General features: G+C 41.8%; 2 protein-coding genes across 5 annotated transcripts; one reads left to right on the plus strand and one right to left on the minus strand.

Moving 5' to 3' along the window:
• Window positions 1–78: 78 nt before the first annotated feature.
• BFAR (bifunctional apoptosis regulator) lies at window positions 79–8,663 on the plus strand. Of its 4 annotated transcripts, none has more exons than XM_027684241.1 (9): window positions 79–448; window positions 1,743–1,802; window positions 2,822–3,152; window positions 4,002–4,203; window positions 4,543–4,712; window positions 5,336–5,480; window positions 5,734–5,904; window positions 6,416–6,618; window positions 7,658–8,663. In XM_027684241.1, the coding sequence occupies exons 3-9, from the start codon at window positions 2,887–2,889 to the stop codon at window positions 7,722–7,724; spliced, it is 1,224 nt and encodes a 407-aa protein (XP_027540042.1). In that variant the 5' UTR covers window positions 79–448; window positions 1,743–1,802; window positions 2,822–2,886; the 3' UTR covers window positions 7,725–8,663. The 4 variants fall into 4 exon arrangements, with proteins under 4 accessions (XP_027540042.1, XP_027540040.1, XP_027540039.1 ...); XM_027684239.1 differs by having other exon boundaries at window positions 86–1,185; window positions 7,497–8,663; XM_027684238.1 differs by having other exon boundaries at window positions 86–448; window positions 7,497–8,663.
• An 846-nt stretch (window positions 8,664–9,509) lies between these two features.
• PLA2G10 (phospholipase A2 group X) lies at window positions 9,510–17,045 on the minus strand. The gene is made up of 4 exons (XM_027684279.1): window positions 16,994–17,045; window positions 12,927–13,092; window positions 11,535–11,641; window positions 9,510–9,819 (listed from the first exon to the last, which is right to left on the minus strand). Exons 1-4 carry the CDS (start codon window positions 17,043–17,045, stop codon window positions 9,674–9,676), a joined length of 471 nt encoding a protein of 156 aa, XP_027540080.1. The 3' UTR covers window positions 9,510–9,673.
• Window positions 17,046–21,012: the final 3,967 nt, after the last annotated feature.

Below are 21,012 nucleotides of genomic sequence, written 5' to 3' on the forward strand. Positions count from 1 at the left end.
ACGTGAGCGCGCCCGGCCGCCATTTCCTGCCGGGGCGGCGCCCTCAGGGCACGGAGCGCTCTGCGCTGCCCCGGGGCAGCCGCTGTGCTCTGCCCGCCCTGCCCCGCACCGAGCACCGACACGGCTGCCTTCGCTGCTCTGCCGGGCTGTTCGGGCTGCAAGGGGCCCTCAGCCGCCGGCCCTGCCCGCCGCGGCAGCAGCGGCGCTGCCCGGGGAAGGAAGGAGTCCCACCCCGCCGCTCTCCCGTGGGGCGTTGTGAGATGTCACGGCCCACAAAGCCCTCGCCTTTCAGCCCAGAAATGCGTAACTAGCACCAGCAAGGAAGAAGGGATGGGAATCTGCTGAGGAGACACCAGGAGAGCTGCTGGTGGTGGTGGTGCCTTAACGATGACAAGTCCAGAGGAACTGGAAGGCTTGGCGTGTTACGGAAGAAGCGTTCGCCTGCCTGGTAAAACCAGCACTTTCACACGTAATTGTATAATAACAAACGTTCTGTCCCCGCAGCAGCGCTGTGGGAGGAGGAGCTGCCCAGGGGCCGGGGCAGGAGCTGTGGGCACGGACACCGTGAGAGTTTAGTGAATGGGCTGCAGGGTTAAAGTTCACACGGCACAGGAAGCACCTTTTCCAGAATCCCAGCAGAATGAAAACAAATTGAAAAATCTTCATAAATTGAGAGGCAGTTTCGGCATAGAGAAGAAGATAAAGAATTACACCAGACTTAGCGGAGAGAGCTTTTAAAGATTCTTCAAGATTAAGTTTTGCCTTTTCAGTATAAGCAATTTATTCTACACGCAGTCCCAACAAGTCATCCAGGATAATTAAATGGTGCCTAGTAAGGCGTTAGTTAAAATAATAGTAAAGATGTTTCTATTTTACAGTAAATTGGCTGAAGCCTAAAATTTTCATGTTACTCCTCAGTTTTTTAAAGTACATTCCTGCAGTTTCTCGTTAAAGTGCTCATGGCACTTTGAAGCGGTTGATGGCTGTTTATAAACCTGACATTTCCCGCCAAATCCAGGAATTCCTAGCTGACAAATCCAGGAACTCTTTGCTTCTTTCACCTGTAAAATAAACACCAAGTAGTTAGAACTGACCCCAGAGTCCAACCTGGCTGCAACCCCCTTTCAGCTGGTTGTACACAATGAATCACTCAGTTTTCTTTGGACTCAGTCAAAAAGAATTGCAGTAAGGGAACAGAGGTTGATATATAAATAATAGCGAATGTCTATCTCTATAGATACACTCTCATGTGTCTCTGCTAACACGGACGGCCCGGCAGGGTGGCTGTGGGGTTACCGCACCGGGGACAGTGCCGGGGCTGGGAACGGGGCACCGCGGGGGTGCCATCGGGGCTGGGGCTGGGAACGGGGCACCGCGGGGCTGTCACCGGGGCTGGGAACGGAGACCGCGGGGCTGTCACCGGGGCTGGGAACGGGGCACCGCGGGGCTGCCACCGCGCCCGGGGCTGGGGGTCGGGCTGGGCCCGGCCCTGCCCTGCCCTGCCCTGCCCAGCGCAGGAAACGCGGCGGAGGAAGCAGCGGGGGGGGGGCAGGAAGGCGGAGCTGGAAAGAGGAGGCAGGAGAGGAGCCAGAAATCGTCCTGCTGCTGCTGGGTCTTGCTTTGGTGGAGACCGGGCGGCGAAATATTTTTCCACCCACGGAAATCCTGTTGGCTCTGCCTTCCGGGAGAATTAGAAGAATGCTTTTAAGTGCAAAACCTTGGTTTTATTTCTCCTCCTGTAGGTGCTGTTTCAGGTTTGCGTTTTAGAAAGCCAACGGTCCGCGCTTTGCCGGGAAATACAGGTTTGTAAGCGGTCTGAGGATTCTGGTTTCACTATTGTGTTTCTGTACTTGATTGTTGTTTTGTTTGTTGTTTTTTTTTTTCATTTCCGTTCTTAACCGGCTTGCATGCTTACCTCTTTGTGCTTGATCTGGATGGCAGATAGGTAATTTGGTAGTAAGCAGGAGCCACATGGTGGAGAGTGTAGTCATATTTAGTTTGGTAGTACCTGAGGAGAAAATTGTGTCGTTTTGGGTGTCTTCTGACATATCACGAGTGATGAGTGAGTGATCTGGATCAGTGTTTTTCTTGAGAAACTAGACACTGCCATCTGAGAGAATGGAATAGGAACATCAACCAAATAGATTTGTATCTTTAGTAAGCTTGGAACAGTCTTAGACTCTTCATGTCTGTGTTTTCTGAAATACTAACAAAGTATAACTGTCAGTAAAATTAATGCAGGGCTCAGACCTTCACTGAAGTGGAAGCAGGTCTATCCCTTGTAATTCTGAAACGTGTGACTTTGTGGATCAAACTTTTCTTCTCTTTAACATTGCCCAGCAATGTCTAGCGTTGACTTTTGTAAGTAATGTTTTATTCTGTATGCTTGGAAAGAAGAGAGATGAAGTAAATTAGAGCCTTATGTTATACTGGTGTTTTATGGTTGTGTTCTCTGATGGTATTTTCTAATTATATTTGATTGGTGTCTTTTACTAAAACCTTGATTAAAGATACTGTCAGAAGTCATGTGGGTCAGTGAGTTACTTTGTTTCACTTTCATGTGTTTCGTAACACAGGAGAAGAAAGTAGAGGGAGATTAAACCTGGCTGTTTACATTTAGAATGTGGTTTTGATTGTAGTTTGCAGTGCATATATTTTTGAAAAAGTAAATCATGTTTCATTTTGGGGGCGGGCTGCGTTGCTTAGGAGGTTTAAAACCATCCCAGCGGCAAAAGCAGTGCCATGAGAAATTACACTGCTTACCATCCTAAACTTCTATCAGAACTTTTTTCTTAATGAGGTTTGTTTTGTTGCTTTGCAGAGGTAATGCCTTACCTGGTTTGAAGATCTGAGAGGGCTTTCTGTTTGCGTGAGGCATAAAAGAAAATGGAAGAAGATGAGACTTTACAAGGGGAAAGGGAGAGGGCAGAAGCTGGAACAGGTGCTACTGCTGCCGTGGGTCGGCAGATCTCAGTCAGTGAGTTCCTTTGCCACTGCTGTTACGACATCCTGGTCAATCCCACCACCCTGAACTGTGGCCATAGTTTCTGTAGGCATTGCCTGGCCTTGTGGTGGGTGTCGTCCAAGAAGAACGAGTGCCCCGAATGCAGAGAAAAATGGGAAGGGTTCCCCAAAGTCAACATCCTGCTCAGGTGAGTGTACTCTTTTGTGAATGCCATTTTTGGATAAATCAAACCACTGCAATTAGCTGTCTGGTTTCTTGAGTTTCTCAGAATTTTGTAGCTTATTGGTAGTCTGAGCTGTCACAAGGACATTTAAATCCCAAAGGCTGTCATGTTCTGCATTTGTACTGAACTGTTCAAGCCCATTTTTCTGCATGGAACTAAGGGGTGTGTTGGTTGATTTTGTTTGGAGGGCTGGAGGGGGGGAGGTTTCTTCTGAATTTTTTGGAGAAATGGAGAGGAGGGATCCTTTTTTAGTATTGAGACCCTTGAATATTTTAATATAGCTGGTTGTTTTCTAATAATTGTAAGTTAGATTGATCTTTGATAATTATGTAGTTATTTCTGTAATAGGAATTATTTATAGGAAGAAATGTGATCATATTGCAGAACAAAGCTAGAAATATGTTTGATGTTTTGAATTACCCACAACTTCTTTTGTTAATAATACTTTATCTGGGATTAATAATATTTTAATAATTAGATGGTAAGATTGGGGGTAGGCTCTTACGTTGTCTTTTACCATTTTTTAGTAATCAAGACTTGCCAGTAGCACACAGAATTCTAATTTTACATAAGAAATATATATATACATGGGAGGAGTTATGTGGTATTTTAACTTTAGAAGCTAAGCAAAATGTTGTTTGGAAGTAATTGATATAAGTTTAAGTTTACTAAGTATTAATAACTAATTTTTCATTGCTTTCAAAGATGATAATCTTCAGTTGAGACTGGAAAACAAAAATCCAAAAATTAGTCCCTTTTCTGAATATGCAGCCTGAATGGTTTTGGTACAATGACAAATATTTTTCCCATTAGGGATGTTATTGAAAAGCTATTTTCTGATGCCATTGAACAAAGAAAAGAAGATATTCAACAAAACAGTGATGTAGCACGCAGCTTAGCAACCTTCCAAAAATATGGGAATGACCAGATCCCTACAGTTCCGAACACAGGAAGATTTAATCCTCGAGGAGGAGGGTTTTTCTCAGGCGTTCTGACAGCTTTAACTTGTGTAGCAGTAAGTTTCGTCTGCTTGGTTTTCCATATTTACTTCCTTTAGCATGCAATCAAATCTTCTTAAACTACATGCACATTAAATAGCTTGTCAGCACAGAAGAGCCTTCAGCTGAGCAGAGTGGCCTTCAGAGGTCTGTCAGGAACTACAACTGCAATGTGGTTTAGATGGAAGTTAGGCAAAGTGGGGAAAACTTCGAGATACTTTTTTATAACCTGAATATTCCAGGGCCCATGAAGTGGAAAATTCTACATGCCAAGCCTCTTACTGCGTGTTTATCGTTAATGTATTTGCTTTGCAGGTAAAAGATGAGAGGTTTTTATCTTTTTAATCCACCCGTAGGTAGTTCTACTTGGCTATCACTGGAGTAGCAGAGAATTTGAAGAAGATCACCTTGTCCACAAGCCTGTTGCTAAATGGACTGCTGAGGAAGTGATCCTCTGGCTAGAGCAGCTGGGCCCATGGGCTTCACATTACAAAGAAAGGTTTTTACTGGAGAAAGTGAATGGAAGGTGAGGGGCCTAATGGCCAAGAACAACTGTCGTGTCTTGGGATTACTGACAGATTCATTAGGGATGCTTGTTGTGGAATGACTGTACTGTGTTCCATGGATTGTGGGAATATTCTGCAAGGTACCAGAATACATTATAGGGGAAGTTATAACAATTGTTGGTGAAAACTTGAGTAGTAGATACTAAGCAAGCTACTTGAAAATGTTCTAAGAACTTCTTTAATTGCTGACAATGCAGACTGAAATGATACTGAGAGTAAAATTCTACTAGTCTGTTATCCACCCCTCCCACCTTCCCTTTGGTTTGGAAGTGTGCATGTGCCATGTGCATTGTTGCATTCCACCTAAGAGAAATGCTGAAAGCAGGCAAGAGGAAGCTGGAAAAGAAGTATTTAAAAACCCAGGCTATGAGATGCAGTTGGTGTGAACGCTTGATCTGGAATGTAATTTAACAATGATCTTTAAGGGCTTCCAACCCAAAGCATTCTGTGATTCATTCTGTAATCCAAAAGGTGCTGCCTTCTGTCAGTACCTTATTGTTTCAGTATTTAGTTGCTTATTTGTGAGTCATATCTTTGTGGTGAAGAGGCACTGTTTGCCTTCTGAATTCTTCTGCTTTTGTAGGCTGCTCCTCACACTGACAGAGGAGGATTTCACCAAAGAGCCTTACAGTATAGAGAACAGCAACCACAGGAAAGCCATCATGGCAGAACTGGAATGGGTGAAAGCTTTAGGTGTTAAACCACCACAGAACCTTTGGGAATATAAGGTAAATTTTATATTAAGTGTGTCATGTATATTAAGTATATATTTTAAAATAATACCTTTAAAAGAAGATTTTTTAAAGCCAGGTGGAATGTTAAGGTAGTGGAATTATGCTTGTAAAAACTGCTCAGTTTAATGAAATGTGGTATTTGAAAAATGATCCTTTGAAAAATAGTTGTCAGAAAATCTAAGAACTGGCATGTCGCTTTCATTTTATTTTTTCACTGATTGAAACTTGATAATTTGATATCTTTCAGGCTGTAAATCCAGGAAAATCCCTCTTTCTTCTGTATGCACTGAAGAGCTCTCCAAGACTCAGTATGTTATACCTGTATTTGTTTGATTATGCAGAAGCTTTCCTACCTTTCATCCACACAATTTGTCCTATGCAAGAAGACAAACACGAAGATGTTTTCACAAAACTGCTGGTAAGTGTTCAAAACATGAAATGTGCTACTTGCTGTAGTTACAAGCATTTTAAGACTGGCAGCATAAAAACATAAACTAATTATTCACCATTTCATCTCTTTACACTATGACTTTAAAAACAACAAACCTACAGAGTAAGTGGTTCCTTGATTTTATTTTATGTGGTCACCAGAGTCGGAACCATTACCTTTAATAAGATCAATTTAAGGCTTTTAAGACTTCAAATGTGTGACAGTCATCCTTGTGAAGTTCACAAGACTACAGAAAAGTTCTTCACTCAAATTACCTGTGTTTTAAGAAAGGGCATTGTAAGGTCTGGTTGTCTGTGATGTTCTAATCTAATGGAAATTACTGAGCTATAGTATTATCTACCCACAAATATAGTAAAGATAATTTGCTACTTTCAATGTATGAAAAAACAGCTTTTCAACAAAAGGCTAGTGGAAATAAGCCAGTATTGTATTTGTTTAATAGAAAATTGTTTAACACTCTTTTTATCCTAATTTACAGGACCTTAAAGATCCTTCATGGAAACAATGGAGAGAATTCATTGTAAAATATTTATTTTTGCCATACCAGTTGATAGCTGAATTTGCTTGGGATTGGCTGGACGTGCACTACTGGACATCAAGATTTATAATTGTGAATGCTATGTTGCTCTCTGTTCTGGAATTATTCTCCTTTTGGAGGCTCTGGTCAAGAAGAGAATTGAAGTAAGTCTTAGTGAGTTTGTTGAAGAGGGTAGGAAGTAGATGGCCTTTAACAATCTCATGATTTCACAGTTGCTCACTGAAATGATGGTGTCTGACCACAACTCTGAGGTTAATAAGAGCAGGTGAATCTCAATTCCTACATATGCTACTACTTCTGAATGCCTTTATTTCTGTGAATATTTGATAGGGTTTCTTACAGCTGGTTTTACTTATCAGATGTAGCAAATGCAGAAACAGTAATAAACATGTTCTTAACCACTGGGAAATACTAACCCTTACTGTGAGAACTGCCTTTTATGGTAACTGGTATTAGTTGTCAGCTGAGACTAAATACATCAGAATTTTGTCATGATATGCTTCCAGTGTAGTTATTAAAGGATGAGTCCTCAGAACCATAAATAAGTTTAGGTATGCTGGTATTATTTCTGGTAAGTTCCCAGAATTTCTGTTTTCTGTTATGACTTTAATCTTAATTCAAGCATATTAATATTACTTCATAGTTGCTGTGGTCTCATTTCTAGTTTTAGAAACTGCATGGGAGAAATTCTTGTTGTGATGTGTGGTGGGTTTTCCCTTTGCCAGCCGCCAGGGGACAGAAGAGCATAGGGGAGATGGAATAACCTGTGGCAGGGCTGGAATGTCACACTGGAGCCTGCTGGGCTTTGGGGTCTATGTACACTGATTTAATGCTTCCTCTTTAAGTTTGGTACTGCTGGGTTTTAAGAAAGCTTTTCCTGGAGTGCAAAATAGTGTTTTACAGGTAAAGGGTAATCCCAAGTAAGAGCTAAATAAATAAGGCTGCAACACCTCTTAGCTTTTCTTAGAGTGGGTAAAGACAAAGAAAGTCCCTCTAAGCCTTTCCCTTTCCTTTTTCACAGGACTATTCCTCACAGAATGTGGAGACATTTCTGGAAAGTCTCAACCCAGGGTCTTTTTGTTGCCATTTTTTGGCCTTTTATTCCTCAGTTTGTCTGCAATTGTTTGTTTTACTGGGCCTTGTATTTTAACCCGATCATAAACATTGATCTTGTGGTTACAGAGGTGAGGCGTCTGGAGACACAAGTGCAGTGATTGCCTTTGGAACTTTTGGGCTCTTTTGCTCCTAAAAATGGACATTTGAAATAAGCTTTGCTTTTCTTTGTGTATGTGGCAGCAAAAGTGGTGGATTGTGTTAATTTAAACATACAAAAAAGCCTTAAGGTAAGTTACTCTGATTCCAAATTGGAGAATGGTCTCTAGTATCCAAAAGGAATTTTCCATTGGAAAAAAAAAAAGACATTCCTTTTTTTAGCCATGTAAAATTCCTACAGTCATTTTGCCCTATTTTTGATCAGATCAAACTTCTCTATTCTGTTCTGAGCATTCTGTGTATTTTCCAGCCTGCCTTAAAGTCTTTGGAGCTGCTATAGTGATTTCTTTCTTTTTAAACGTAGCATTTCATCTCAGTGATGTGTTCCTCAACTTAAGTTTGCCAAAGGAATGCCCTTCCTGGATAGGCTTGATATTGAAAGTACATCAGTTATTTCAGTCTTCTTTACATGTAAGGCTGTGACTGTCTCTGTACAGTCTCACAGCAGAGTTTGCTCTAAAATTCCTGCTCTTGAGGGCAAAAACTTAAGTTTTCTCATCTTTTGGAAAATGTGGTGATTGCCATAGAAAAACTTTTATTCAGATCAGTTACACTTCATCAATAGCTCCTTTAGTGCTCTCCTCTTGAATTCTGTTGCTAATCCTTAAATTCAGGGTTATCTCTCAAAAATTATTATTTTGGAAAAGTGACCTGACACTGTAATTACGTCTTACTGCAATACAATGTGTGTCTATATCTGTGAGCAAATATTGACTGGAAAGTTATTTTGTGTAAACAGGATTGACATTTGTTAATGTATGTTTTTTTGACTGAAGAAAAAGTCAGATTTTTCAAGAGCTTTGTCCCCTTGCATTCTACTTTGGTTTGTTGTTTTGGTTTTTTCATTTGTATCATTGGTATGAACTTTAAATTTGCCTGTGAATATTTTGAAAGATTAAAGATCTCTTTTGAAATCATCACTATTATAGGAGTGGGTTATTTTGTTTGGGTTTGAGTTTTAAATATTGAAGTACTTGTCATTAGTTTTGCCTTGTGCAGACTGTTCTGTAGCCCTGTGTCTTTGAGTAAGTTGAGGTGGGTGAAAGTAGACATGAAACACTCCTGGTTCTATAACTGTTAAAATTAGCAGTTATGAAAAAATGTATTATTCAGCAATTCATGGTACTGATTTCTCTTCCTAAAAAGTTAAAAAAGTCTGTGAGGTGACCCCAGTTAGAACCATCTTTACATCCTGAAGAGGTGTATACACTTCTGAACTTGGTAAACTCTTGCTGTCCAAGATCAAACACTTGTGGAAAAGGAAGTTGGTCCCAACAACTGCTGCATTGTCATGTATCTGTTTTGGTGATGGTTTGCATTTGCACTTTTAAAGGTGGCTCTAAGGTTTTAAGGGCAGAACTTCTCCTTGTGCTTACAGGAAGTTGAAGGTGTACATAGAGTAAGGAGCTTGAGCCTTATCAAATGAGCAGCTTTTTTAGAAAACTGTATTTAAAAAGTGAATACTAGAAAAATAGAATTACTTAGGCCTTCTTTAATACAGGTAGGATTGCTTAAGGTGAATGTTAAATTAGTTAATTAGCAACAGTTACATTAGGCTTTTATTGTGTTTAATGTAGTTGAGAGGGCTGTGTGCTGACACTGTCACTTCATGCATTTTTTCCAGTCAGTTCCAAGTTAACAGATGTTAAGATAAATCTGAAAAATCTGTGAATCTCAATATAAACAAAATTAATGTTGTCAGGTCTTATCTGATAAACTCAGATTCCTATTTAGTCAATAAAAGGGCACTGCACAAGGTAAATAACAGGATACATGTTTACTTTGGCCATTCTTGGGTAGAGAGGCTGAGGTGGCAAGAAGGAGCATCAACAAAGGGCAACATCATTTGTTGTCACTACTGTGACACAAAAAGTCATTTTAGATTTAAATACATACAGAGTTTTCATGAAGACTGATGTTGGATGTCTAATACCTACATAAAGGCTGGATCTCACCACACATAAAGTCTGGCCACAAAAGGTATTTTCTGTGATACGGAGCTTTAGAAAAACATTTGACAGCTTCCCGGTCACATTCACAGGCCATTTTTTGACATTTGTCTTCTAGTGAATCTGAAAGAAAACACAGTATGTTTGATGTTAGCCTGAAGTAATAAAACATACCAAATGGAATGGCAACAGAGAATGTACAGGTATGGTACAATTGATCCGTGGATCAATCAGTGCTCACTGATCTTGGCAGGTGAAAATACAATAGTCAGGTAAAGACTTAAATATTCTTCTTCATGTTCTTTAATAAAACAACTCTGATTCCTCTTTAGAAAGTGGTGTGTGGCCTTCCCTGCTTGCCCTCCTGCTCTTGTGAAGCTTGAGTTTGGGAAGATAGTTTCCATCACATATCCTTTCATCTACTAAAGCACCAAAAATATATACATAATATGCAAAGATCTTCTATGTCCAGCTTAAATTGCCCACTTCTTTTTTATCAAGGCATTCAGTAAGAAGTTAGGTAAGGTGTGTTTAAGTGTGATAAAATCCATGTCTTGTCATGTTTGTTTTGTAATTGTAGTGTTGTAACTTAACAGATTTCTTGGCCTGAGAGTTTCTTCTTGGCATGAACATTTTCTTCCACAGCAATGTATTTTGGGTTTAGTGTGCCAAGCCAGAAATGTGTGTTTTTTTCTCTGTGCAACTGTCTGTAAACTGAGGAATCCTTGATTACATTTTGTCTGAGTATTTAACATTTTGAAAGCTTAGCCAAATCTCTGCTTGAGATTTGTCCAGGAGCAGAACAAGTGTTCAGTTTTGTGTATGAACTCAGTTTCTGCCATGAACTGAAGTGTTCATGTATCTGTGTTGATGCTGCAACTCCCTAACCTAAGGGCTACTCAACAGCATAAGTAGCATGAAAACACGATAGGATAAGAAACCAAAATACATTAACTGAGAACTGTTCCTTCTCCTGTAGTTGCTCCAAAGTTTATCTTTATGGTATGACAGAGACTTTGTTTCATCTTTGTTCCTTGACAACATGCCTACTGTCTTGGCCAGTATTTTAAAATATTATCAGCTTCTGGACTGGGACAGAAGCAGAATCTTTACAGGCAATATAGATGGACTGTAACATGACAGGTTAATTGGTTTGAGAGAGAAGAGGCTTCGTGCATCTGATGCAGAGAAATAAAGGAGCAAGGAGAGATTCTGCGTGGGGTGGACACTTGGGCAAAGGCTGAATGTAAAGGAGGAAGGGACTTAATGTCAAAACTTTCATTTGTTTTCAGGTCAGGCAAATTCTAAATGGAGTGATGAAATTTGAGGGGTTTGTGTTGCCTGTGAGTGCCCATCTGGGTGGCCTTTAAACCACTGCAGTCAGAAGCTCAGAGTTGCTTTGAACAAGTTCATGTCAGGGCTTCTCCAGCTAATTTGCAGTCTGGGTAGAAGCATAAAATTACATGCAGAGTAACTGACCTCAACAAATATCAGTGCTGAGAAAAAGGAGGTGGTTTGGGGCTGTGTTTTCTGAAAAGGTAATAGGAGCTTGTAGATCAGAATTTTGTTTGCTTATGTGTGTCAGTAGGTGGGGATTGAGAGTAAGAAAGTGCATTCAGTTGGGTGGCATAGCTGTACTTTCTGGAGGCACAGTGCATCCTGGCAAAAAGGTCACAAAAGGAAGGATGGTAAAGTCAGAATTTTACAGATAATTGAGAAAATCCCTTTATTCTATGAAGTCAACGAGATAATCAGTAGCAGTAAAAATGAAAAAGCACCCAAACCAACAACCTCCCCCCCCAAAACCCAATACCAAAAACCCCCAAGTGCTCACTCACCACACACAGCAGAATTGTCTTTGCATTCCCAGTGGTAACTCTCAGTCTTTGGCTGACAACCTGCTTGTTCTGCCTTGCCATAGCAGCAGTCGTGGTTAAAGCAGCACCTGAGAGGAACAGAACTGGTGATTTATGGTCACACAGTCAGTGGGTTTTATCAGCATGTTACTACAGCTGGGAAATAATAGAACAGTCAACATATGTGAATGCGCAGTTACCTGAAGTGTTAGCTCAGTATCATGAGAAAATACAGAAAATTGCTCAAAATTATGATTTTAAAGTTGTTCTTGTCGTAATTGGCACAATAAATTCATAGACTTTCTATGAGATTGTGAAACTGAGCAGTACAGGTGAGCATTAATGACACATTTTAATGCTTAAAACATTAAAATGTGCTGGGGCAGAGTCTAGTGTGGAGTCTCTGGTGTAGAGTCATTGGAAGCCCAGAAGAGCAAGTAGGAGAGGTAACAAGGACCTGAAATTAGGGAGCTTGTAAGTTTTTGCTGCAAACTAATGACACCCTTTCTTTTTTGACTTGGTGGAAGAACAGGGTGTATCCACAAACTGTGCATTCTGCATTCATTCATTCATTCATTCTGTTTCCTCCTGGTAGCCTAAAACCATCACATTACAGTAGGCACATGGTGTTTAGATGGTGTTTAGGTTGCCTGAGGAATTTGTGTCTGCAATAGGAAAAGTTAATGCTGTGAGCTCTCACTTTGCAGTTACTGCTTTTTCCCATGCTTATTAAGTAATTACTTGGTAATTCCACACGAATTGCTGTGTAAAGATCCCGTGGAACGTAACAGTTGAACAGCACATGCCCAGGGAGTAGATCAATAACTCCAGGGCATGCATAAAAACTTTAAAAAAAGAAAAAAAGCACAGAAAAAAACAGCAAATAATCTTCTTGTAAGCTAATGTTCAATTACAAATTAAATTGATGCTAGTCAATATGCTTAGATTTAGTACTAAATAGAAAGGGTTGTTTTTTAGAATTATTTTTATTTTTCAACAGATTGGATTTTGCATAATTTTTATGTATTGTTTTGAATACTAATAAAAGGGGACATGGTAGTAAAATCACAAGATTTTTCCAATTGCCTTTTAATTTTTACTTTCATAGATTTATTGAAAGTTTGAGCTTTAACCTTGTCCAACAAGACTTCAATTATTCAGCTCTTGGTTAAACAGCACCAGCAAAGAAACTCCGTTGGACTGTGAATCCAATACTAATGCAAGGGAAGTTGGACTTAAAGGCAATTGGAGCTCATGTAGATCTACAGAAACACAGTGTTTAAACTCAGTCCCCCACTGCTGTTAAATAGGCCTGATTTATATTTTAGTCCTGTCACTCTGCTCTTGGTAACTCAGCTGAGCAGTTCCTCTCACCAGTCCACCCTGTCCTTGGGCCATCCTCTTCCTCCCAGCCCGCAGTAGCAGCCGTAGCGCAGGTAGGCGAAGGGGGAGCGGCCCGTGGTGCAGCGGATGGCTCCGGCCAGCTCCAGGATTCCCCTCCTGTGCCTGGAACGGGCTTCCCCCAAAGCGCTTTTAGAAACTGGGGAGAAAAAAACAATTTTTATTGAATCAAACATGCAAATATAAAATATTTGGGGGGGTTGTGTGTTGTTGGGGAGGGTTTTAAGCACTGATAATTAACGACAATACTTGAAAATAATACAGTTTTATCTTTTGACACTTTGGGGTCACACTGCTTGACCCCGTCCCGTTGGCCCCAGTCCATTCAGAACAGCTGCAGGGGTTTCCTCCCATGGAGGCAGCAGAGGCAGACTTCAGTCATCTCCAGTCTTAGAACTGGTAAGGGCAGCTTCTGTTCTGTGGCCCAGGCCCACAGATTTTTAGGACTGGCTGCCCCAAGGGTTGCGGTGTTTACTCTTTATTATAACATACAATTTTGCCCACGTTCTTATTTTGTAGAATGTAAGCTTTATGTTGGAACAAATATGTCCTCTATGATAGGGTTCTGGTTTCCCTGATTTTTAGACAAAGCAGACAAATAACTAGTGGGGATGGTGTGGTGGATGCAGAGCAGGGAAATGGGTGGGTGCTTGGAGTCATTTCCAGGGAAATTAGAAAGGTGGGGTTGGGATATTTTTTTTCTGTGTCATTTTGTTTGGGTTTTTTTGTTGTTTAAGGGATTTTCACCAGTATTTCCCCAAAACAAACTGTATTTAGGAACTGTATTTTAACTGTCCCGTGTCAGTACTAAAGCAATAGGTCCTGAGCAGCAGAACAATGTTGAGACACTGGGTGACATTTTTTGGGGCTTCATGTCCTCCTGCAGGTTGAGCTACCCTTAATGGTAATGGGCAGCATCTCCTTGCAGTGCTGGCTCCAAGCTATTTATAGCACATTTCAAGAAGCTGAATGAGTACAAAACAAATTAGTGGGAGGTTTCTGATTAGTTTCTTAGTAATTAAACTAATTATTTATTTTGATATGAGGAGAACAGTTTATAAAACTAAACTCCCAGTACTGGATACAGATTGCAAAAGACATTAAGAATTAATAACTGATAATACCTTGTGAGGGAGGCAGACAGCAGAAAAAATATTTAGACTTTGTCGTTGAAGGCTTTGATATTTATTTTCCTACAAAATAACTATGATGATTATGCAATTTTATATAATCTGTATAATCATATAATCTATTATAATAGACTAATAGTGTAATCTATTATAATAGGTTATATTATAATAGATTATATGATTAACTATAATCAGTTAATGGAAAATCTGCCAGAAAAAATACTGTTCCCAGCTCATTTGAGTAACTTGAAACGCGTGGGATGCTTGTGACCTCCAGCACTTGTAATTTCTTGGAAACAATGGAATTTAAACACCTCATGAAATCTCCTCATTAAGAAATACAATTGGTTTGTGTATGAGAATGGTAAAAAACCCCTTTAGAAAGAACAGCAAGGCTTCCTGAGGCAGCAGTTGGTGCTTTCCTGACTGGGACCACTCCCAGATCTCTTTCCCTCCTGTTTTGTGGATGTGTGATCCAGGGAGAGAAGGGATGTTGAAATAAAGGTGCTTAAACTTGCACATGCAGCTCTGGCCATTGATTGAAAGGCATCACATCTTGAGGAGCTAAGAAAATCTTCCTTGCTCTGTCCTCGATTGCAGTTTCATTTAAAAACTGCTCCATTGGCACTAAACTTCCTTGCTAAGATAGTGAATAGTATCTGTTGTGCCATGGCTCCTGTTCCAGAACATTATCTGTATGTTTACTGGCATCTTTCAGCTCTGGGTATCAGAAGCATCCATTTGATTATAAACAGATTCTCTTTGTGAATAAAGGAAAAGGGAAAAAAATTAGAAACACATTAATTTTTTGTGAAAGGTCGTATTTCCTATACCATTTTACTCTTTGCAATGGGTTCAATGCAAACATAATAATTAATTTTGCAGATGCACAGTCATATTTTTGTTGAGATGCACAATTATGATACATAACTACATTAATCATTAGCATCTAATGCAACCTATGATGTTTTGTGGGTTTTAAAAGAATTTTTAAGCCATGCTTTCAAAGACTAAGGCTACAGAAACATTTTTTCATGTTAAATATGTGTAAGATTTCCTGTAGGGATATTTTCCCTGTGCAGTCATAGTGCTCTAGTAGTTCAGAACTAGAGACTTGGGAATAAGCAGAGTTTCTGATGCATCTCCAAGAGAGATGTATGCTTTACAGAAACTTCTGGGTGTTTGCTTAGAATTTGACCTCTTGTTTCATAAGCCATCAGGGGTGGCCTTTTTCACCTCACCTTATTGCCCGGACTACTCCCGTGCTATCTCCACAAACTGTGGTCACATGGGAATTTTTCGAAAGGATAAATTTGCCTGTTTTGCTCCTGTGGCCCAAGCATTGGGAAACAGGTGAATTGCATTTCCCATCCTGCCCACTGCCCACGGAGTGGGTGACTGCAGTCCTGACTCAGCGCCCTCGGAGCACAGCCAGGCTCGCTGCAATGAGCGCCCTGAGCTGGCACAGCAGTGCTTCCATGGCTTTTCTTACTGCTCTTGCTGAGGTCTGTGCCATGCAAAGGATGAAGTCTGGAGGGTGATCAAAATGCTGGAGGAATCATAGGGCCGTGCTGAGGTCAGGAAGTAGAATTGGGGCAGGGAGCTTGGTGGGGCCTTAAGTTGGCCCCATTATGCAAGCATCTCACCTTGTGGGCTGTAATCGTGCCACTGCCTTCCCCCAGACCCCGCTTCATTCCGTGCCCAGAATCTGCTCTAGGACTGAACTGGGGCCCTTGGCCTTACCATCCTGTTATTTGCACAATCTGGTGTGGGAATTTGCTAGGTGTGTAGGAATGTATAAAAAAAGAAGTGCAAGAAGACAAAAGAGAATCTCTTAATTAAGGCAGCAGAATGCTATTCTGGAAAAGTGGATTTTGTCCTTCCAGCTGTCACAAAGGTTCAGCATGAGGTTAATTTAATCACTTTAAAATGATGCCTGTTGGTGTTTACTAATAGTTTGCTCCCTGCCTGCTGAGTGTCCTGGGGTTGGAGTACCAAGCTGCTGCAATACTCAGTTGAGAGCCAGGCTTTGAGTAGTTGAAGTTCCACATAATTTTAAGCAGTTAAAATTGGGTTCTACCATGTCACTATGGGAACGAAATAAGTACATTCAGATACTGTACAGATGAACTCCTCAGAAAACGTATGAGGAAATGGGCTGTAAATTACTACAACTGGTCTTTAATACTGCTTAATAAATAGGACATATGAGACAAAAAAAATAATTAAATATTTGCAAAGCGAGTAATTGGCTGTGCTCAGGTATGAGGCAGGGGTCCTTTAATTATGTTCTCTCATAATAACTTATTTATAAAGACTGACTCATTTTTTCAGGAGAACTCAGGGTTTTGTAGGCAATCTCAGTTCTCGCAGTTCCTGCCCCTGAACGGCTCTGGAGCTCGAGTGCTCTGCGATAGCTCGCTCGAGTACCTAGAGAGTAGCAGGGGTGAAGGTATTGGCTTTGTAGAAAGATTGTTCCTGCACGTGCGAGCTGCGGGCTGGTTTCAAACCCCGACCTTCGTTGGCACAGCTGCGCATCGCTGAGGAACTTCCAGCGGCGCTGTGAGACCCCCAGCCCGGTGCCGCGGTGCAGGCGGGGCTGAGCACCGCCCGCGCTGCCGGGGCAGCTGCAGCCGCCGCTGTCAGCGGCACGTCGGGCTCTCCCTTTGGGCGAGTTCCACCCAGCTGTGCCCGAGCGCGGGGACACCTGTCACGGGGACTGTGCTCTCCGGCGTGGGAAGACAGGCACGTCCCGTGATCGCTTCTCCCAGAGCTCCTTCCTCTCCCCCTTCTCCCACCTGTCCCCCGACGCGGCCGAGCCCCGTCCCTCCGGTGCGGAGCGCCCGGGCACGGGAGCGGCGGGACGGGGCCGTTCCCCCGGCGGTCAGGACCGTGACGGGCTGTACTCACGGGCCGCGGGCAGCAGCAGGAGCAGCAGCAGGAGCGGGGGCAGCGGCGCCATGGGCTGCGGGGTGCAGGCTGCGGGTCCGGCGGCGGCGGGCGCTCGGCTGCGGAGCGTGTAGGTGTGAGCGGAGCGGTGGCGGGCCGGCTATAAAAGGCTGCTTTCTGCCCCGAGCCAGGTCCCCCCGAGCCCGAGCCCCAGACCAAGCCGTGCTGTCCATCTGGACAGAAGGGAGGAGCTGCCGCTGGAAGAGCCGGGGAGAGATGGGACCTGTCACTCGGCAGCGCAGCGCGGTGCAGGCACAGCGGGAAGGAGCCCTGGAGTCTCGGAGGAGGGGGCTCCGCTCCTCCAGGACCCTCCTGCTTTGGTAGCTATGTTTTCTTTTTGAATTACAGCACTTCCTTGGTAATTTAATCCAGATCTGGAGAGTTAGGGTGGCAGCAGACTGTGTTGCAAGTTAGTCTGGTGGTTAATTACACCCAGTGCCGAAGCCATGTGCTCTATCTGGAGTCTGCATCTGCCAGACTTCCTCTCCTGATTGCTCCTTTTCTTGGGGGACCACAAAACAACCAGCTCCTAAACTGGTTATGGATATTTGTAGCTTGATCAAAACAACTTTTTAATTGTACGTCAACCAAAATAGAGTCTCAAAGTGAGCATTTTTTTGTACGTTGTATATGTGCAAATATTTTCCTCTTCCTTTCCAACTCTTGTAGTATTTTGTAAAAGCTACAACTGGGTGCCATATTACAGTTTCACTGCCCCTCTCAACACACAGACAATACCACTTGCTTTTATATGATTTTTTTCCTTGCTAATACTTCCCAAGTATTTCTTCAGACCTTGCATTGTTGCACTGAAACCAGTGCATTTCCTGTCAGTTGTTCAAGCAATCAGGAGCCCCAAAATTTGGAGTATTGATTTTGTGTGCATGTGTGTGTTTTGTGTTGTGTTGTTCATTGTTGGGGTTTTTTGGCATTATTATATTCCAGGATATTATCCCCACTGGATCTCACCGAGGCTTACACTGCTAGAATATGGAAAGAGATAAAATGAACTTATGGAACTTACCAAAAACTTGCTCTTGGTCATGTCATCTTACTGTTGGAGACCAGCTGGTAGTTTGGGGTTTTTTGTAGTGAGTGGTATTTTTATCAAAGAAATAAAACCTTTTTTCATGTGCATACTGAAGGATAATTCTACTTTTGCATTAAAATGCTGTGATTTCTGCATCATATTGTTCCTCTTTAATCTGGAGAGGTAGAAAATCATATGTGGTACGATTCCAACAGACAGAAAGCATGCACAGACAGATCAGATTTGTTTCTGTCACGCTCTCATTAATCCACGCTCTGGGAGATGTTTGTGTTGGCACTGAAGTCAGGGCAGCGTGGGATAAATGTGGAAGCAGGCGGGATACTGATAGGCAGGATATTGATATGCCATTGTACACTTGATAGGCCTTTGTGCAACTGTGCAGAGCACCAGGCGTGGCCCGTCAGCTGGGACAGCTGTGAGAGGCACGGGAGGGACGGGATGAACTTGTCACAGCAGAAGCTGCAGGGTTTCCACCAAGTGCTGGTGTTCTGCAGAGGGACAGAGGTTGCTGGAGGTTCCCTGTGTGCCTCTGAGGCCCTGTGGATCCGTACCAGGCAGCTCAGACACGCTGCCAGCCCGTCCTTTTCTCCCTGTGCCTGCATCTGGCCAACGGAGCAGAGCTACCACCCTGCCTCCCAACAGAGCGAACGGGAGCACTTGTGAAATGGGATGTGTGGCAACCACAGATTTTGTCCGTGACCCTGAGAAATCTTGGTAGAAAACCCATCTATTTGGGATATTTCTTTTTTTGTTTTTTTCCAGATTTCGTTGCTCCTGCCACCAACTGGGTCAGGGCAATTTCCCTATTACTCATGGAGTCACAGCGCTAATTACTGTTACTCTGGGCTCGACTGTCACTTCTCCTGCATTTGTTTACCGGCTCTTCCGGTCAATAAGTCACACCTATTAGAACGTTTTAATGGTCTTCAAGAGCTGTTTAATGAAACTTCCAGTTGAACAGTGTCCCATCCAGCATACCATTGGATATGACAATGAAAACAGTATCCAAGGGAGCAAGATGAATTACATTTCATGTTTGTTCTTCGGGAGACTGATGCAATATGTTAGTGCAGCTGATATGTTTTTGTCTGAAGAAAAGAAAGTACTCTTAAACCCATTGAAAAATCGAGTGAGACTGAAATGTTCAGACCACAGCTGCTTCTATCAGAAAGTACACAGAGATGTGAAGTGACAGTAACTACATAAAGTGAAGAAGTAAGGAATGCAAATCAGGAGTTCTGTTTCCTATGAGTTGTAGGAAAAGTTCAAGGAAGAACATCTAGTGAAATTGGGGGGTGGGGGGAAATCTGATAGAAGGAAATACTTTTCCTGAGGAGCTAGGATGTCCAGCTCACTGCTGTGGTGTATGGCTAAGAAGAGATACTAGTAACAGATTGGAAGTTCATATGGATAGAATCATATTTTTTTAATTAGATTGAATTCTCTTTACATTTTTAATTAAAAACTTATGTGGCAGTGAAAACCTCTTATATTTCATTTTGTAGTGTTCCTTTTTTTCCATTTGAAGCACTTGAAAACTGGCCTAAGTCATATGTGACAAATGGCATTTTCCTTCTTACTGATGAATTCTTTCTTTCTGTCAGCTGGAGCTGTGCAGGAGTGGGCAGAAGCATTTGCTTTTCAAATATACTTTCTCAAACAAGGTTGCATGTGCCTCATGATTGCTTCAATTAAGTTGTTTTTAAATCTGAGGAATAGATTAATGTAATTGAGGCACGTAGTTCTACTGAGGAACATTCTCACAGCATAACACTGTTATTGGCAAACTTGTTAAATTAGTTGCAAAAGCCTTGTTTCTCAGTGTCTGTGATTATGTACATGCAGGAAGATGACAGAGTATATTACTCCAAAATGTTAATATGTTTATGGAAAGTGCTGGAATGGTCTAAAATATAGTTAATGTAAGTGCAAATTGTCCACTGCCCCATGAGCAGGTGAAGGTAGTGATTTTGAGAGCAGTGCAACAGTAGATTTACTGCTGACTAACAGATGCAAACCTGGATTTTTGTAGTAATAGTGGGTCCATTAAAATTTTTTATTTAGTAGGAACAGTTATTTTTCCCAAGAAATGAAAAAGCATGGCGCCTAACTTGGCCACATTTATATATACTCTTGTTGTGATCACCTGTAGTGATGATGATTATGATGGGTATAGAAGTACTTGGATCTGTAGGTGTCTGAGCAAAGTCCTGCAAAATTAGGATCCTACAGCATTAAGCATGTGGCAATTAAGCTATATGATGTTTTTGCTGTCCCACTGAATTAATGAACTAATAAAGAACGGTGAAAGAAATTATTTTCTCATTGTTAGAGGTGGGAATGGAGGCAGGGTGATTTGCTCAAGTTGCTTTATGATGGCTGTAGCAGAGCTGGGAAACAGGACCTTGGTGTTGTGCTATACTGCATAAATGTCCCTGAGTTATTCCACATCTTCTTAAACACTGGATTGGGACACAAGGTTTAGTCTGGAATATATCCCTTACAAGTGTATGTGCCTCCATATACTCAATGTCCAAGTAGTATGCAATCACCTTCTTTATCACTGTTATCTTCATTAAAAAAACCCAAACCAAACAGCCTTCCTTATTTGAGTATTTGTTTGGAAACATTCAGTGTCTTTGATCCTGTTTTTGGAGGTTTGGCTGGGTTTTCTCTCTTTCATGTCCTTCCATCTTCTCTTAGTTCCTTTTCACAACCAATGCTTGTTTACCAATGTTCCCTTCACTCATGTTGCTGGGAATGTTGTTCCAAACTGCATGAGAATTGTAAAGCTCCATATGGAAGATTAGAAACCACTCTGCTAAGCCATTTTATAATATTTTGCAATGTACGTGGTATTATCTCAAATCCATTTCTAGCACACAGAACAAAATCCCACTTTAGGGCTATAGCAGCCTCTAGTATAACT

This window comes from Neopelma chrysocephalum, unplaced genomic scaffold (assembly GCF_003984885.1).
Source record: "Neopelma chrysocephalum unplaced genomic scaffold, ASM398488v2 Primary Assembly neopelma1_65c, whole genome shotgun sequence".
In the NCBI taxonomy this organism is placed as follows: Eukaryota; Metazoa; Chordata; class Aves; order Passeriformes; family Pipridae; genus Neopelma; species Neopelma chrysocephalum.

Bases quoted from the DNA above. Each gene is read 5' to 3' on its own strand.
- BFAR (XM_027684239.1), top strand. From the start codon at position 2,887: ATGGAAGAAGATGAGACTTTACAAGGGGAAAGGGAGAGGGCAGAAGCT. The intron at 4,204-4,542 runs GTAAGTTTCGTC...ATCCACCCGTAG, and splicing joins CAGCTTTAACTTGTGTAGCA to GTAGTTCTACTTGGCTATCA. The intron at 5,905-6,415 runs GTAAGTGTTCAA...CCTAATTTACAG, and splicing joins ATGTTTTCACAAAACTGCTG to GACCTTAAAGATCCTTCATG.
- PLA2G10 (XM_027684279.1), bottom strand. From the start codon at position 17,045: ATGGCGCCGCTGCCCCCGCTCCTGCTGCTGCTCCTGCTGCTGCCCGCG. The intron at 13,093-16,993 runs GTGAGTACAGCC...TTTTCTCCCCAG, and splicing joins CCTGCTGCTGCCCGCGGCCC to TTTCTAAAAGCGCTTTGGGG. The intron at 11,642-12,926 runs GTGAGAGGAACT...TGTTCCTCTCAG, and splicing joins CCCAAGGACAGGGTGGACTG to GTGCTGCTTTAACCACGACT.